This window comes from Pristiophorus japonicus, chromosome 8 (genome assembly GCF_044704955.1).
Source record: "Pristiophorus japonicus isolate sPriJap1 chromosome 8, sPriJap1.hap1, whole genome shotgun sequence".
Classification (NCBI taxonomy): domain Eukaryota; kingdom Metazoa; phylum Chordata; class Chondrichthyes; family Pristiophoridae; genus Pristiophorus; species Pristiophorus japonicus.
Genome location: NC_091984.1, coordinates 116,638,689 through 116,657,554, shown reverse-complemented (window position 1 = coordinate 116,657,554; position 18,866 = coordinate 116,638,689). Strand labels below are relative to the sequence as shown.

Here is an 18,866-nt window from a genome sequence, read left to right as displayed (position 1 = left end):
AACCTGGACTTTCAGGTATAAAAGGGGAAGCTCCACCCACCTTCATCACTTGAGGTCTTGGTAATAAAGGTAACTGGTCACAGAGTGAGTTTCTCTCATGTATGGGCCTCATGTGCATTTATACTGTATAGTAAGGACGTATCACTTGGAGTGATAATATCTCATGTGAGTTCTTGTCTTTCTTTCATCACGATGTTGTAATCAGTTCCAGCATGATGGTTTGTTAATCATTGCCGCTGTTGTATTTAGTGTTCCAGTTGGTACATGAAAGTATCACTGTACTTACACTTATGAGCCAGAAGGACACTGAATGATTCGGTCCATTGCACAGCTTCCTCTGTAGACAGCCTTTGAAAATCCAGAGAAAAATAACAATTACTAACATGCCAAATCATCCCAGCTTAATTTTTATAATCCCCAGGTTTGAGCGGGAATCTGTTTCTACCCTGACATGTCCTGTCCTGTCCTGCTTGTAGCATCAAACTGTATTCTCTCCTTAACTCCATACATTACATAGCGGGGGATTTTAACAAGGGGGAGTGAATGGGAATGGGTGCGGGTGGGGGGTTAAATGGGCAAAAGATCGAAGCGTTTGGGAAGCCGCCGACCACCGGGACAAGGGGCGGGCAGTCAATCCACGCCCAGGAGGCGGGTGGGCATTTTAAGTATGTTAATGCAGCTGGAGGCCTCGCGTTTCCCAGGCCTTGGGAAACCTGGCAGCTGCAGCAAGGCGGTGACAGCCTCTGGGCCAGGAGGAGCTGGAGTGCTTCCTGCCCTGCCACCTCCACGGAATTGGGGATCAGACCTACCTTGGGATTGGAACTCCCCGTGTCGCGGATTGGATCTACCTGCTCCTGTGGCCTCCTCCGGAGTGTTCCCCACCCATCTGGAAGCCAAGCCTGACAATCAGGCTTACTTCAGGGCTAGGAAGCTGTCAATAGCGAAAAACACACGCTGTCAAGTTAAATCTCCACAGCTTGCGGGGAAACCCAGACATCCCATATGCTAACGGACCACCGTTCCCCTCCCCCGCTTTCAACATGTCGGGAAGTAAAAATTCCCCCTATGGAGTCTACAGCACAGAAACGGGAAACGCCTGTCACTTTAATTCCCTGCTCCACTCCCACTCCAACATCTCCGTCCTCTGCCTCCTACACTGTTCCAATGAAGCTCAACATAAGCTCGAGGAACAGCACCTCATCTTTCGTTTAGACACTGTACAGCTTTCTGGACGCAACATCGAGTTCAACAATTTCACACCATAACCTCTGCCCATATTTTGTTCCCTTTCCTCCTTTTTTTTATAAACCCCTCCCCCTGACCCCCTCCCCCCCCCCCCCCCACCCCCAACGATCTAATATAATCTTTTTCTATCTGTTTCCCATGGCAGCCGGTAATTATCCTGCCATTCACGCTCTATCTAAACTAATCTTTTTCTGACTTTCGCCATTACCATCTCAAGTCAGCCCATCATGCCTTTTGTCTCTCTAATCTCTCCTGTCTTCCACCCTATCACATACCTTCCCTTTTGTTCTTTCCTCCCCTCCCCCTTTCAGTGCTCCTTAAGAATCTGTTCATTTTGAACATTCGCCAGTTCTGACGAAGGGTCATCGACCTGAAACGTGAACTCTGTTTCTCTCCACAGATGCTGCCTGACCCGCTGAGATTTCCAGCATTTTCTGTTTTTATTTTAACCAGGTCTAGGCCGGCATTTATACTCTACAAGAGCCTTGTCCCACCCTACTTCATCTCATCTTATCAACATATCCTGCTATTCCTTTCTCCCTCAAGCACTTATCTAGCTTCACCTTCAACACATTAAATGTTGTGCCCTCTATTAACATACATTGCCTGTTTGGATGAATGTGAGGAAACACACATCAATTACTTAAATCGCTTGTTTCCTTTTCTGCCGTTAATAGTAATCACTAACAATGGTCTCCAATTACTAATAATCATCCATAGCATTATAGGGACCATGGGGCGTATCGTGCAGCTCTGCAAATGTGTTTTGTGATTTATAATTTTTTTGGATTTATTTAAAGAACGTTTCATTCCATCAGAGCATCATCCGCTTTGCCCTCCTCCCCCATTCCTTTCCCACCCACATGCTTCATGCTGGGCCATCTGTACATTTTTACACCCAGCACATCACAAATAACCACCCGTGCTGCACTTAGCCGGTTGACAGTTGGCAGTGCCCTGGTGGTGGCAACTCATTCAATTTTACTTCCTTTTGAAGAGGTGACTAAATAGTGGACTGGGGAGTATCTATGGATGTTATTTATATGGACTTCAGAAGGCATTCGATAAAGTCCCTCATAAGAGACTGTCAGTTAAAGTTGAAGCTCATGGAATTGAAGCCTATTGACCTGATTAGGAAATTGGCTGAGCGGATACAGAGAGTAGGGATAATGGTCAGGTACTCTAATTGGCAGGATGTGACTAATGGAGTCCTGCAGGGATCCGTGTTGGGGCCTCAACTATTCACTGTATTTATTAATGACAATGATGATGGGATAGAGAACCACATATCCAGGTTTGCTGATGACACAAAGATAGGTGGCATTGTACGCAGTGTAGCTGGAAGCATAAAATTACAAAGAGATATTAATAGATTAAGTGAATGGGCAAAACTGTGGCAAATGGATTTCAATATAGGCAAGTGTGAGGTCATCCACTTTGGACCAAAAAAGGATAGATCAGAGCACTTTCTAAATGGTGAAAAGCTAAAAACAGTGGAGGTCCAAAGAGACTTGGGGATTCGTGTTCATAAGTAGTTAAAATGTCATGGACAGGTACAGAAAATAATCAAAAGATCTAATGGAATGCTAGTCTTTATATCTAGAGGACTAGAATACAAGGGGGTAGAAGTTCTGCTGCAGTTATACAAAGCCCTGGTTCGACAACATCTGGAGTACTATGAGCAGTTCTGGGCACCACATCGTAGGAAGGATATATTGGCCTTGGAGGGAGTAGGTTTACTAGAATGATACCTGAACTCCAAGGGTTAAATTACAAGGAGAAATTACAAAACTACGGTTGTATTCCCTGGAATTTAGAAGGTTAAAGGGTGATTAGATCAAAGTTTTCAGGATTTTAAGGGAAACTGATAGGGTAGATGGAGAGAAACTATTTTTGCTGGTTGGGGAATCTAAGGCTAGGTGACATAACCTAAAAATTAAATCCAGGCCCTAGGCCTGATGGCCTACATCCTAGGATTTTGAAAGAGGTGGCTATTGAGATAGTGCATGCATTGGTTGTCATCTTCCAAAATTGCATAGATGCTAGAAAGGTTTCCACGGATTGGAAGGTAGCAAATCTAACCCCGCTATTTAAGAAAGGAGGGAGAGAGAAAATGGGGGGGGTACAGACCACTTAGCCTGACATCAGTTGTAGGGAAAATGCTAGAATCTATTATTAAGGATGTGGCAACAGGGCACTTAGAAAATAATAATAGGATTGGGCAGAGGCAACATGGATTTATGGAAGGGAAATTATGTTTGACAAATCTGTTAGAGTTTTTTGAGTTTGTAACTAGCAGATTAGATAAGGGCGAACCAGTGCATGTAGTGTATTTGGATTTTCAGAAGGCATTCAATAAGGTGCCACACAAGAAGTTATTGAACACAATTAGGGCTCATGGGATTGGGGGTAATATACTTGCATGGATTGAGGATTGGTTAACGGACAGAAAACAGAGAGTTGGAATAAACGGGTCATTTTCGGGTTGGTAGGCTGTAAGTAGTGGGGTACCGCAAGGATCGGTGTTTGGGCCTCAGCTATTTACAAACTATATCAATGATTTGGATGAGGGGACCAAACATAACACATCCATGTTTGCTGATGATACAAAGCTAGGTGGGAATGTAAGTTGTGAGTAGAATACAAAGTGACTTCAAGGGATTATAGACAGGCTAAGTGAGTGGGCAAGAACATGGAAAATGGAATATAATGTGGAGAAATGTGAAGTTATCCACTTTGGTAGGAAAAATAGAAAAACAGAGTATTTTTTAAACAGTGAGAGATTGGGAAATGTTGGGGTTCAGAGGGACCTGGATGTCCTTGTACACGAATCACTGAAAGTTAACATGCAGATACAGCAAGTAATTAAGAAAGCAAATGGTATGTTGGCCTTTATTACATGAGGATTTGAGTGCAGCAGATACAAATAGGTACCACGAGTAATCAGGAAGGCAAATGGAATGTTGGCCTTTATTGCACGGGGGATAAAATATAAAAGCAGAGAAGTCCTGCTACAACTGTACAGGGTATTGCTGAGGCCACACCTAGAGTACTGCGTACAGTTTTGGTCTCCGTATTTAAGGAAGGATATACTTGCATTGGAGGCTGTTCAGAGAAGGTTCACTAGGTTGATTCCGGAGATGAGGGGGTTGACTTATGAAGATAGGTTGAGTAGGTTGGGCCTATACACATTGGAGTTCAGAAGAATGAGAGGTGATCTTATCGAAACATATAAGATAATGAGGGGGCTCAACAAGGTGGCTGCTGAGAGGATATTTCCACTCGGGAAACTAAAAATAAGGGACAAAGTCTCAGAATAAGGGGCCGCCCATTTAAAACTGAGATGAGGAGGAATTTCTTCTCCGAGGATTTTAAATCTGTGGAATTCTCTGCCTCAGAGAGCTGTGGAAGCTGGGTCATTGAATATAATTGAGGTGGAGATAGACTGATTTTTGAGCAATAAGCGAGTAAAAGGTTATGGGGAGCGGGCAGGGAAGTGGAGCTGAGTCCTTTGGCCCTTAGGCCAACCCCTTATTTTGAGACTGTGATTCCTGGGGTGGGGGGGATTGTCCTATAAGGAGAGATTAAGTAGACTTGGTCTATATTCTCTCGAGTTTAGAAGAATGATAGGTTACAGGGCTTGACAGGTAGATACAGGAAGGACGTTTCCCATGGCTAGGGAGTCTAGAACCAGGGGTCACAGTCTCAAAATAAGGGGTCGGCCTAAGGGTCGGCCATTTAGGACTGAGATAAGAAGAAATGTTTTCACTCAAGGGTGGTGATTCTTTAGAATTCTCTACCCAAGAGGGCTGTGGAGGCTCAGTCTTTGAGTATGTTCAAGACAGAGATCGATAGATTTTTAAATATTAAGGGAATCAAGGGATTATGAGGATAGTGCAGGAAAGTGAAGTTGAAGTAGAAGATCAGCCATGAACTTATTGAATGGCGGAACAGGCTCGGGGGGCTGAATGGCCTACTCCTGTTCCTATGTTCTTCCCTTTCCCACAAACCTCCCTGTGTTGGTACAACCAAGGTTATGAATTAAGTGGAGTGAGGAACTGAGCCTGCATCACTCCACTCTGCTGCTAGTGCTCCAATATACTCGACCCACTGAAATTAACAGTTAACATGTTATCCCACCATCTTTCAAATATAATGTTATAACCCGTGTGTGGTCTGCCAGATAGAGATTTGCATTTTCTGTTGCTGAAAGGGCTAATGATTGGGAATTGTTATATATTATCTCTGTCTTTACATCTGCTTCTGCTCACTGAAGGAAAAAATGAGACCCATTTTCCTAATTTTGTACAGTTCTGCCTTTCATCGTAGAAAATAATGATTGAAGGAGCAGATAAAAAACATCTAATCTGGAAAATCAGATTCAGTAATATTTTCCCGAATTTGTTACCTGTATTTTGACTGATTTTATTAACCATTATCCCTTCCCCTCTGAAAATTGTGCCTTTTAAAAGAAATGTATTCTGTACTCAAAAGACTAATAATAGCATAGGAACAGGAGTAGGCCTTTCAGCCCCTTGAGCCTCTGCGGCCATTTAATCTGATCTGTACATTTATCCTCCTTTGATGCATATCCCTTGATACCCTTATCTAACAAAAATCTGTCGATCTCAGTCTTGAAAATTTCAATTGACCCAGAATTTGCAGCCTTGTGAGGAAGAGCATTCTCGATTTCTACCACCTAACTGTTTTAATACCAAAGAAAAATGATCAGCTTTTGATTGAAGTGAAGAAACCAGCTTTACTGTTATAAATTATAAGTGGTTAATGAATGACTATAAATTACTGAGATTGAGTCACTTCTAAAGAGGCACTGTCTAACTGTCTGGCAAACCTTTTCTCGTTCTGTTTACAAACAAGTGATGCAATGATGTAAGCTGTGTTGAAAGATATCCTGGCCTCACTAGCACATGATATTGCATTGAAAATTACACCTGGTTCTCTCTGCTGTTTAGCAAATCGATGTTCCATGAATGCCACACCCCTTTAAACACTTAGAACTGATGATTTTATTCCCCCCACCACTCTCAGAAAACAAAGAAATCACTCACTTCATGCACCTAATTGGCTTCTCCTGTTTACTGGGGAGAAAAGTGCTGAAGTCACTGTAGGAGTCGGATTTCTGCGATAAGCAGCCCAGTCGGGTCTTCATTGCTCCGGCCCTGTGGAAATACACAGCAACAATTCGAGTCTTTGAAAGGTATTCCTGCTTCCTGGTCCTGTACAATGTGATATATTTAGCAAGCAAATGTGCACAGTAAGGATTGCTTCATAACATCAATGATCCCGAATATTATAATGTCATGAATATGCTAGGGATAGATTTTGACTTTGTGCAAAAGCATAAAATGAGTGATCGCCAGTTAACAGCCCACTTACATCTCTCCCCATTTTGTTTATTTCCACTGACTGCAATGGAAATAAAAAAATGGAGAGATGTAAAACAGGCTGTCGATTCGGCCAGCGCCCGTTTTACACTATTGCGCAAAGTCAAGAGCTACCCGCTGAGTTTACGAAGTAACAAGTTAGCCAAAAACAGCATTTAAGTCAGCAAAGTAATGAAGTGATACAAAATGTTCGGCAGAATCGTTCGGCCAGAACTTGCAGTCAGCGCTGATGCAGACGTTCGCCGCTGACCCTGTAGTAAGCTTCCCACAAAGATCTTGCAATCTCTGTGGCGGAGAGTTCGGCTTTTCGATGTTCAGTTGAGATCAGTGCAAGTTCATGGGGAATCCCTAACCCAAGCTGCTGTGACATCAACGAGCCGTCTAAGCAGCCAATCACAATGCAGAATTCTCATAGTCAGCGAATCAAGTGAGTAGCTCCTTTTGTTCTAACTTTTAAAAAATGTTAGAGAGCAAAACAAAGATTGAGGTTCTCACATGGGGAAAAGGAAAACCTGAAATAAAAATGAGGAAACTAAAAAAAAAGTTAACATTTTTTTTTACAAATTATAATTTTTATGAAAATGGGTAAAATTGACATGCCACAAAATTAAAATTAGTTTTTCAGAGCCATACGTTTGTTTAGCAGTCAATACGCTGTTAAAACCTCAGTTATACCTAATCCAAAAGGGTTATAACTTTTAATGGGGTGTTTAACAGCGATATTATCGCAGAAAAGGGGGGAGGCACAGGACAGCCCGTGTCGGAGCAGTGAATGACTGACCGCAACTTCAGGATTTCCACGTTAGGATGAACAAGCGCTATACCCTGAAGTTGCGGTCAGTTTCAAAGGGGTAGTAATAGCAAACGCTGTTCGCTTGCTGTTACTTCCCACTGCAAATTCCGGGCCATTATCTAAAATCAAACTACAAGCTGCTGTAACTTAACCAATGTTTATAAACATCATTCGAATGCAGAGATACAATCGTGATGTGCTGTGCCTGAAAACACCTTTAAGCGGTTTGTACCGTATTTGCTCAGGCTGTCTGATACTCCATGAACGATGAATATTCATGAGCTCATTTAAACCTATTTCATGGCAGGATATGTGAATTTTGTAAAGGTCGCAAGAACTACCTTCACACAGTACACTAAAAATGTGTGGGGGAAGAAACAAGCGCAGGTCAATTTCTGACCACATCTGATTCAACATCTGGCCTTTGGAGGTTGGATATAAGTAAGTTCACTTAGAATTTAAACAGTGCACTGAAGAGATGTGGAAGTGTATATTCCACATTAAGATTTATGTGGGCAGCTGAATACATAGAAAAATGGTCCAAATTGTGGGTGTTCATTGTATCATTTTAATACACCTATTAAATCAAAGTTGCTGTTATGAAATCACATAACTTTAGTTCTATCTTTATATTCATTGTAGAAAAGAACTTGATGATCAGATTAGATGGTGAATGGGAAAATAATGAAAATAATTAAAAAGCTATAAGAAGTATTTTTCTACTTGTCTTCCTGAGTCAAAGTAATGTTGAGAACAGACTTCCGTTTAATTACGTGCTGAGCACTTTCAGAAATTAGATTTAGTGCAATCTGGGAGAGCCCGGGGAAGAACCTTCAACAGCCTACCTAGATGACAGAGGTGGATGAGAAATGTGGGCACTGGAGGATTAATGAACTGTGAGTGTTTAATTATATATTGAAGTGCCAATGGAGCAGCAATGTGGGTGGGAGTTGCATGTTATTAGTGGCTGTGATCTGTTCAGTAAGAGGGAAATGTGAAGGTGGTAAATTCACAAAGGATTCATATCTCCATTTTGGTTACTTTTCAATTGATATTAACTGACCTCACCGTGAACTCTGTGCACTTTCTTAGCCCTGTCCGCCCCTGCCCCCGCCCGCCCCAGGGAATCTCCGTGACGAGAATTTGCATTGAAAATAATAAAAATCTCTGAAGCATGCACCAAGCATGATTATATAATGTAAAAACAAATCTTTGGAGAGGTACTGAAGACAGCTGAACAATGAAACACTATGTTTACACCACAGATTGAATTCAGTTCACATTCCCTTTTCTCTTTTACTTGGCATCCGTTGGCCCAAGTCCCCTTTCATTAATGTACTTCATGTTGTGTGCATCCTGCCACCCTTATGTAACATATCATTTCCTCTCGACAATTAAAACAATTAGCATTATATTTCATGCTAGCTCCACAGTGTTGGAAAATGGATGCTGGCAGTATTTTCTTTATTTTCTTAACCATGTGCCATTTTCCCCCTTTCTGCCTTTCCTGCTTTTCTCCCATTTCCCACATACACTTCCCAATCAGGAAGCTCCTGTGCTTCTGCTGCCCGTGTCCTAACTTGCACCAAGTCCTGCTCACCCATCACCCCTGTGCATGCTGACCTACATTGGCTTCCAATTAAACAATGTCTCGATTTCAAAATTCTCATCCTTATTTTCAAATCTCTCCATGGCCTCACCCCTTCCTATCTCTGCAATCTGCTTCAGCCACATAACCCCCCTGAGATAGCTGCGCTCCTCTAATTCTGCCCTCTTGAGCATCCCTGATTATAATCGCTCAACCATTGATGGCTGTGCCTTCTGTTGCCTAGACCCCAAGCTCTGGAACACCCTGCCTAAACCTCTCTACCTCTTTCCTTCTTCAAGATGCTTCTTAAAACATACTTCTTTGACCAAGCTTTTGGTCACCTGTGCTAATTTTGATTGATGCAGCTCGGTGTCCATTTTCTGACTCATAATCCTGTGAAGAGCCTTGGAACGTTTCACTATGTTAAAGGTGCTATATGAATGCAAGTTGTAGTTGTTGCTAATGCAGCTCTTTGCGGCAGTCTTTTGACTGGTGAATGAAAGTTGTCCTGGTCTCAGCACCTCATGCCATGGTCAATACTGAGACTTTGCTTGTGGGAACCCCAAGGTGAGAGCATATCTCTGACTGCCCTTTGACGCAGTGCAGTGAGACAAAATATTCTCCCCATTTCTCCAGCATGAAGTTTGAAACAATGGCTCTGCGCAGCTGTGTGAAGAGGAAGAGTGGGGGATGAAATGGCCTGTGAAGCAGGAACAAGAAAGGAAGTAAAACCAAAGTACAGAAAGAGAGAGAGACAGAGCGAGAAAGGCAACAGCATCAGAGAATAAGGATAAGAATAAGTGAGAGCGAAAAGACCGAGTGAGAAACTGAGAGTGTATCATATCCAGATATGAAGTGAGACGGCATCACAACCAAACAGCCTGCCTTGAGGGAAGCTGGAGAGCATGATCTGGCAGAGTCTAATGGAGTCAATTTTAACCAAATTATCCAGTCGGAAAGCTGATGGGATCGGGTACAATACTGGTTATACTCCCCGCCTGATTTTACTCTCTGTTGAAATCAATAAAAAGAAAAAGTAAGACTTGGATTTATATAGCACCTTTCATGACCACTGGACGTCTCAAAGCACTTTACAGCCAATGAAGTACTTTTGGAGTGTAGTCATTATTATAATGTAGGAAACACGGCAGCCAATTTGCGCACAGCAAATTCCCACAAACAGCAATGTGAAAATGACCAGATAATAGAAACATAGAAAATAGGTGCAGGAGTAGGCCATTCGGCCCTTCTAGCCTGCACCGCCATTCAATGAGTTCATGGCTGAACATACAACTTCAGTACCCCATTCCTGCTTTCTCACCATACCCCTTGATTCCCCTAGTAGTAAGGACTCCATCTAACTCCTTTTTGAATATATTTAGTGAATTGGCCTCAACAACTTTCTGTGGTAGAGAATTCCACAGGTTCACCACTCTCTGGGTGAAGAAATTCCTCCTCATCTCGGTCCTAAATGGCTTACCCCTTATCCTTAGACTGTGTCCCCTGGTTCTGGACTTCCTCAACATTGGGAACATTCTTCCTGCATCTAACCTGTCTAACCCCGTCAGAATTTTAAACGTTTCTATGAGGTCCCCTCTCATTCTTCTGAACTCCAGTGAATACAAGCCCAGTTGATCCAGTCTTTCTTGATAGGTCAGTCCCGCCATCCCGGGAATCAGTCTGGTGAACCTTCGCTGCACTCCCTCAATAGCAAGAATGTCCTTCCTCAGGTTAGGAGACCAAAATTGTACACAATACTCCAGGTGTGGCCTCACCAAGGCCCTGTACAACTGTAGCAACACCTCCCTGCCCTTGTACTCAAATCCCCTTGCTATGAAGGCCAACATGCCATTTGCTTTCTTAACCGCCTGCTGTACCTGCATGCCGACCTTCAATGACTGATGTACCATGACACCCAGGTCTCGTTGCACCTCCCCTTTTCCTAATCTGTCACCATTCAGATAATAGTCTGTCTCTCTGTTTTTACCACCAAAGTGGATAACCTCACATTTATCCACATTATACTTCATCTGCCATGCATTTGCCCACTCACCTAACCTATCCAAGTCGCTCTGCAGCCTCATAGCATCCTCCTCGCAGCTCACACTGTCACCCAACTTAGTGTCATCCGCAAATTTGGAGATACTACATTTAATCCCCTCGTCTAAATCATTAATATACAGTGTAAACAGCTGGGGCCCCAGCACAGAACCTTGCGGTACCCCACTAGTCACTGCCTGCCATTCTGAAAAGTCCCCATTTACTCCTACTCTTTGCTTCCTGTCTGACAACCAGTTCTCAATCCATGTCAGCACACTACCCCCAATCCCATGTGCTTTAACTTTGCACATTAATCTCTTGTGTGGGACCTTGTCGAAAGCCTTCTGAAAGTCCAAATATACCACATCAACTGGTTCTCCCTTGTCCACTCTACTGGAAACATCCTCAAAAAATTCCAGAAGATTTGTCAAGCATGATTTCCCTTTCACAAATCCATGCTGACTTGGACCTATCATATCACCTCTTTCCAAATGCACTGCTATGACATCCTTAATAATTGATTCCATCATTTTACCCACTACCGATGTCAGGCTGACCGGTCTATAATTCCCTGTTATCTCTCTCCCTCCTTTTTTAAAAAATGGGGTTACATTGACTACCCTCCACTCCATAGGAACTGATCCAGAGTCAATGGAATGTTGGAAAATGACTGTCAATGCATCCACTATTTCCAAGGCCACCTCCTTAAGTACTCTGGGATGCAGTCCATCAGGCCGTGGGGATTTATTGGCCTTCAATCCCATCAATTTCCCCATCACAATTTCCCGACTAATAAGGATTTCCCACAGTTCCTCCTCCTTACTAGACCCCCCGACCCCTTTTATATCCGGAAGGTTGTTTGTATCCTCCTCAGTGAATACCGAACCAAAGTACTTGTTCAATTGGTCCGCCATTTCTTTGTTCCCCGTTATGACTTCCCCTGATTCTGACTGCAGGGGACCTACGTTTGTCTTTACTAACCTTTTTCTCTTTACATATCTATAGAAACTTTTGCAATCCGTCTTAATGTTCCCTGCAAGCTTCTTCTCGTACTCCATTTTCCCTGCCCTAATCAAACCCTTTGTCCTCCTCTGCTGAGTTCTAAATTTCTCCCAGTCCCCGGGTTCGCTGCTATTTCTGGCCAATTTGTATGCCACTTCCTTGGCTTTAATACTATCCCTGATTTCCCTTGATAGCCACGGTTGAGCCACCTTCCCTTTTTTATTTTTACGCCAGACAGGAATGTACAATTGTTAAAAAAACAAGCCTGAAGGCTTTGTGTCTTAATGCAAGGAGTATCCGCAATAAGGTGGATGAATTAACTGTGCAAATAGATGTTAACAAATATGATGTGATTGGGATTACGGAGACGTGGCTCCAGGATGATCAGGGCTGGGAACTCAACATCCAGGGGTATTCAACATTCAGGAAAGATAGAATAAAAGGAAAAGGAGGTGGGGTAGCATTGCTGGTTAAGGAGGAAATTAAGGCAATAGTTCGGAAGGACATTAGCTTGGATGATGTGGAATCTATATGGGTAGAGCTGCAGAATACCAAAGGGCAAAAAATGTTAGTGGGAGTTGTGTACAGACCTCCAAACAGTAGTAGTGATGTTGGGGAGGGCATCAAACATGAATTAGGGGTGCGTGCAATAAAGGTGCAGCAGTTATAATGGGTGACTTTAATATGCACATAGATTGGGTTAACCAAACTGGAAGCAATACGGTGGGGGAGGATTTCCTGGAGTGCATAAGGGATGGTTTTTTTAGACCAATATGTCGAGGAACCAACTAGGGGGGAGGCCATCTTAGACTGGGTGTTGTGTAATGAGAGAGGATTAATTAGCAATCTCATTGTGCGAGACCCCTTGGGGAAGAGTGACCATAATATGGTGGAATTCTGCATTAGGATGGAGAATGAAACAGTTAATTCAGAGACCATGGTCCAGAACTTAAAGAAGGGTAACTTTGAAGGTATGAGGCGTGAATTGGCTAGGATAGATTGGCGAATGATACTGAAGTCGTTGACTGTGGATGGGCAATGGCAGACATTTAATCTTTTTTTGTTATGTCGATTGAGGGTTAAATATTGGCCAGGACACCGGAGATAACTCCTGTACTCTTCTTCGCAATATTGCCATGGGATCTTTTACGTCCACCTGAGAGTGCAGACGGGGCCTCTGTTTAACGTCTCATTCGAAAGGCGGCACCTCTGACAGTGCAGTACTCCCTCAGCACTGCACTGGGAATATCAGCCTAGATTTTTTTGTGCTGAAGTCCCTGGAGTGGGAATTTGAACCCACAACTTTGTAACTCGGAGGTGAGCGTGCTACCCACTGAGCTACAGCGGACACGCTTGAGAGTAATATCGGGCGAGGTGTAAAACTGACATTCTACCCAATCTTGTGGGTTTCCCGCTGGGCGAGTTCTGTTAAAATTACCCCACTGAGAAGCCCGGGACACCGCATGAGTCAGGCAGAGAAAGGGAACCTCAGGAATGAACTCGCTTTCACGTCTCTACCATTTTTCATCAGGGTGATCATGTCTTTCAATAAAAATGATTCTCATCTAAGGGCCATTTTCCAACTGCTACAGCAAACACTTGAATTTATATAGTGCATTTAAAGTAGTAAAATGTCCCACGTCACGTCACAGGAGCGTTATCAGACAAAAAACACCGAGGCACGTAAGGAGACATTAGAACAGGATAAAAGCTTGATCAAAGAGGTAGGATTTAAGGAGTGACTTAAAGGAGGAGAGAGGAATAGAGATGCGGAGAGGCGTAGGGGGGCAATTCCAGAGCTTAGGGCCTAGGCATCCTTTGTGACTGTGACAAAGGTAAACTATCCATCCTCATCCTTCTCAACCTGTCTGCAGCCTTTGACATGGTTAACCACTCCATCCTTCTCCAACGCCTCTCCACCGTCACCAGCTAGGTGGGACTGCACTCGCCGGGTTCCATTCTTATCTATCTAAAACCACCTGCAACGGCTTCTCTTCCCACTCCCGCATCATTACCTCTGGTGTCCCCCAGGGATCTATCCTTGGCCCCCTCCTATTTCTCATCTATGTGCTGTCTCGTGGCGATATCATCCGAAAACATAGAGTCAGTTTCCACAAGTAAGCTGACGACTCCCACCTCTACCTCTCCACCACTTCTCTCGACCCCTCCATGGTCTCTAAATTGTCAAACTGCTTGTCCGACATCCAGTACTGGATGAGCAGAAATTTTCTACAATTAAATATTGGGAAGACCAAAGCCATTATCTTTCGTCCCCGCCTCAAACTGCATTCCCTAGCCACCGATTCCATCCCTATCCCGAGCACCTGTCTAAGGCTGAACCAGACTGTTCGCAATCTAGATGTCATATTTGACCCTGAAATGAGTTTCCGGCCACATATCCGCGGCATAACCAAAACCGCCTATTTCCACCTCTAACATTGAACCGTCTCCGTCCCTGCCTCAGCTCATCCGCTGCTGAAGCCCTCATCCATGCCTTTGTTACCTCTAGACTTGAATATTCCAACACACCCCTGGCTGGCCTCCCACATTCTACCCTATGTAAACTTGAGGTCATCCAAAACTCGGCTGCCCGTGTCCTAACTTGCACCAAGTCCCGCTCACCCGTCACCCCTGTGCTCGCTGACCTACATTAGCTCCCAGTTAAGCAACGCCTCGATTACAAAATTCTCATCCTTGTTTTCAAATCCCTCCGTGCCCTCGCCCCTCCCTATCTCTGTAATCTGTTTCAGCCTCACAACCCTGCCAAGATGTCTGCGCTCCTCAAATTCTGCTCTCGTGAGCATCCCTGATTATAACTGCTCAACCATTGGTGGGCGTGCCTTCAGCTGCCTGGGCTCTAAGCTCTGGAACTCCTTCCCTAAATCTCTCTGGCTCTCTACCTCTCTTTCCTCTTTTAGAAAGCTCCTTACATCTGCCATATGTGGCTCGGTGTCAAATTTATTTATTTTATCTTGTAACACCCTTGTGAAGCGACTTGGGATGTTTTACTATGTTAAAGGTGCTATATAAATACAAGTTGTTGTTGTTGTAAGCAGCTTCATGTTCTTGACGAGGAGCCTTGTCTCCAAGGGCAGCACATGTTGGAAGATCAGGAGCATGCGGCGCACAACATCCTGGCCATTTAAAATAAGCATGCAGCAGGATTCCTAATAGGAGATACTGATTGCCAAGAATCCCAGCCAGTTAACACAAGGTTGGAAAATTACCCTTCTAAGGCCTACTTCTGGACAATCGAATTGTAAGGAGTTGGAAGAGACGCTGGAGCTGGTATAGCTGCATTCTAAGCGAAGTAGGCAAAAGTACCTCAAAATTAAACTGTCTCCTTTGTTACAAACTCTGCTTTCCTTGACGATGGTAAGCGTGAACTGATACGGAGCTTCTGGCCTCAGTGGTCCGAATGATGCCGCGAATGCTGCAGTGAGTTCCAATTCTTACATTTGCTGAATAATCAGGAACTCTGTATGGTAGACTCAACAAATGCTATTGTTGGGGCTTTGAGGGCTAAAAAGAACACCCTCTGAAGTAATCCGACTTTCAACTATTATTTTCTGAAATACTGAAGGTTCAACAAAGCTTCACTAATGAAGCAAGGCACTGCAGAAGGAAAAAAACAGCTTTTATATTGAAAGTTTTCCTTACTCTCGTTGAAAAAAACATTGTTATTTTGCTGACTTGCGACCAGGTTTTGTGAAGAAAAACTTACAATCAAAATCAGCACCCTCCTTTTAACATTGTTTTCCCCAGCAACCTGCAAGAGCTGAACCAGAACGTTCATATAAGAATCTTATAATATAAAGCACAAAATATATCGACTTGTCTACTGCATGTTGGGCAGATTTCAGGCTGGCCAAGACTAAAGACATGATGGAGATACACTGGGCCATTAATATAATCACTCTCATTTCTGTAAAATGTAACCGATTTGTGATCATTATTTTGGGGGAACTTTCAGGTGGTTCCCAGACACCTGAGCCTCATTCAAACAGCCTGGGCTTTCATTAGCATAACAATCGCACCATTAATCGTATGCTCCTGCTCCATTGGAGTATTACAAAGGCTCACTATTTTTGCATAACCCATATGACAGAATCAGAGCACAGAAGGAGACCATTTGATCCATCACGCTGCCTGCTTCAATTGGAGCTGTCTCCTCTAATCCCATTTTCCTGCCTAGTCCCTCTATCCTTTTATATTCTTCTTTTACAAACACTTATCCAATTCCCCTTTAAATGACCTTATAGCCTCTGCCTCAATAGCTACACGTTCTGTGTAAAGACATTCCTATCTAAATTCCCCTTTTGTTCTTTAATGCCTTCCTATTAAAGCATCCCTTACTCTCTGTTTTAATGAAAATAACCACAATTTTTCAAGACTTTCTTCATATTTGTACTTCCTTGTACCAGACGGCATCCTGGTCAATCTGTGCTGTGCCTTCTCTCTATTGCCTCACTACAACCTTCCCATGGTGTGGATCCCACATTTAAACATGATACACTGACTGTAGTCATATCAACATTGTATATAGATTCACCATTACGTCGGATATTTATGCTTCTTAGGGGGGGGGGGACAAAACAATATTCCATTATCTATTTTTATGGCCTCATCCACTGAGATGTTGCTTTTAATGTCTTGTGAACCTGAATCCCCGCGTCCCTCTAATCTTCTACATTACCCAGCCTTCCCACGTTGTAGGTATAATAATTATTTTTTAGGGGCTGGATTTTCGGCATGCTGCCGCTTCTGTTCTCGCCCTGGAGGGACGGCATTGGCGGCGGTGAGCTCTTCCTGGTGGGTGGCCAGCTGCCAGCACCCCCGCCGGGGCCGGTTTCGATGGGGCATGGGATATTACCGCCCGGAAGAGGTGAACCGGTGTGCAACACCCCTGGTTGCGACACTAGCTTGAGTTTTGGCTCCCGCCTGATCTGTAGTGCTCAGTAGAGCGAGGTGCTGGGACTGCCTGTGAAAGCGGGCAGTCTGAGCTGTAGCGGCTGCAGTGAGGTAAGTAATGTCGACCACAGCTAAGTGTAATTGTTTATATTTTATTTTTTTTGCGATTTATGTTGTGGTGGCATGAGTTATTTATTGGGAATGTTTTTGGTGTTTTTTTTTCAGGTTTTTTTTCTCCCCAGGCGCTCCGAGGCCAGCTGTTTAGCTCGGAATTTTCGCATGCTCAGCCAGCCTAGTGCCCTAAAAGAGGTGTACAACGCCTCCCTTTACGCTCCGCCCCACACTCCGGGCCCAGCTGATGAATTTTGCTGACTGAAGCGCAAACTGTTCCTGGGGGCAAACTACCGCCCTGCCACCATTACCGCCCCGAAATGAGCAGAACCAAAAATCCAGCCGACTGTTTTCACCAAAATGTACTACCTTAAATTGACATGGAATTCTGTCTGCCGCTTTCTTTTGCCTAGTCCACCACCTTATCACTAATGTGGCCCCTGAGGTGCACGGCCACGCAGATATTTCCAAGGTCCCGCGCAGGCCGCTCACCGGCTTTTACACTGTACACACTGCGCATACATAGAAATTTAAAGGGACTGCGCATTAAAAGGAACAGGCTGCGCAGAGCAAAGCTCAACTTACAGGAAATATTGCTTTCATTAGCCCTTGTAATTTCCTTGGGTCCTCAGAGTTATTTACTACGCCTTCTCTTTTAGTACCACAAATTTGGACACCCCACCGGATGATATCCGGATCACTGATTTATAGGTTGAACAGAAGCAATCCCAGGACAGACCCCTGTGGGATACTGCTCCCACTTCAAACCACACGTAGAAACTGCCCTCTCTAATTCCTCCCTTCTAACCAGTTTTTAATCCAATTTGCTATCTTCCTTTAATTCCATATTCCTTAATCATCTTCAATAATCTCCGAAGAGGTTGCGTTTGATTTTTTTAGCCAGATTTTTTTCCCCTGGTTTTATCCTGACAGCACAGACTCTTTGTGGGGTACAGTTCCAGCAGTAGTGTCAGCCACCATCTACTACCTTTCCTAAGTGGCCATTCTTCATGTATGAGTCTCAGTATTGAGTGCCAGCATGTGGGCTTCCCAACTCGATTTATCACACATGTGGGCTTCCCAACTCGATTACAATTGGGAGCAGTAACCCGGTGGACATCCACTGCTGCCCCCAGTCCCAGAGTGCTGAGGCAGTTGAAGTATCCTGACTGCCACCCTAGCTGAGATCAGCTCAAACTGGGCATCAGACCTGGGACCCTCCTTTTCTGTATGATTCAGTCACACAATGACTTTGCCAACTACTTGTAAGATAAAAGATTTAGGTTTGTGCACTTTTTCATATTCCTGGATAAAGCACTGAGTGATCACACATTAGTTATTTGTGCTCCCCTGGACTTTAGTCACTAGAACTGCCACTTAATAATAGCTTTGGAAAAGGCAGATTTATGAACAGTCTCCTACTGAATCCCTAACAGCAGGCTAATGCTAGCACAATGGCAAAGAGGAAGTCTAGTCAAATTTAGGATTCTATTTCACCAGTTAAATCTAGGCTCGTTCCTAGCAAGACTCTCTTTCCGGGCTCGGGGGCGGGATTCTATTGAAATGGGGGCAGCAGATCCGGCCGAACAGCACCTGCGACTGGGACTATTATATTGTGAAAGCCCTGTCGGAAGCAAAGCAAAATAGACTTACTGTGTTGCGCTGGTCCTTTTCGCAGAGGCTTTCTCTTTGTGAATTCTGCAGTCGGACAAGCTGTCTGCGTGAAACTGTGACAAGCTGAGCTGTGGAGATAGGAGAAGCAGGCTGTGTG

The 18,866-nt window shown here is 43.9% G+C and overlaps 1 protein-coding gene across 1 annotated transcript in view; it reads right to left on the bottom strand.

The window, feature by feature from the left end:
- The window catches only part of LOC139268153 (regulator of G-protein signaling 8-like), a 55,792-nt gene that overhangs the window by 12,016 nt on the left and 24,910 nt on the right, over window positions 1–18,866 (bottom strand). The window contains exons 2-4 of the mRNA XM_070886192.1: window positions 18,749–18,837; window positions 6,315–6,425; window positions 287–348 (exon numbers count right to left, since the gene is read on the bottom strand). Coding sequence (XP_070742293.1) covers window positions 287–348; window positions 6,315–6,425; window positions 18,749–18,837 — 262 coding nt within the window. The remainder of the gene's footprint in view (window positions 1–286; window positions 349–6,314; window positions 6,426–18,748; window positions 18,838–18,866) is intronic.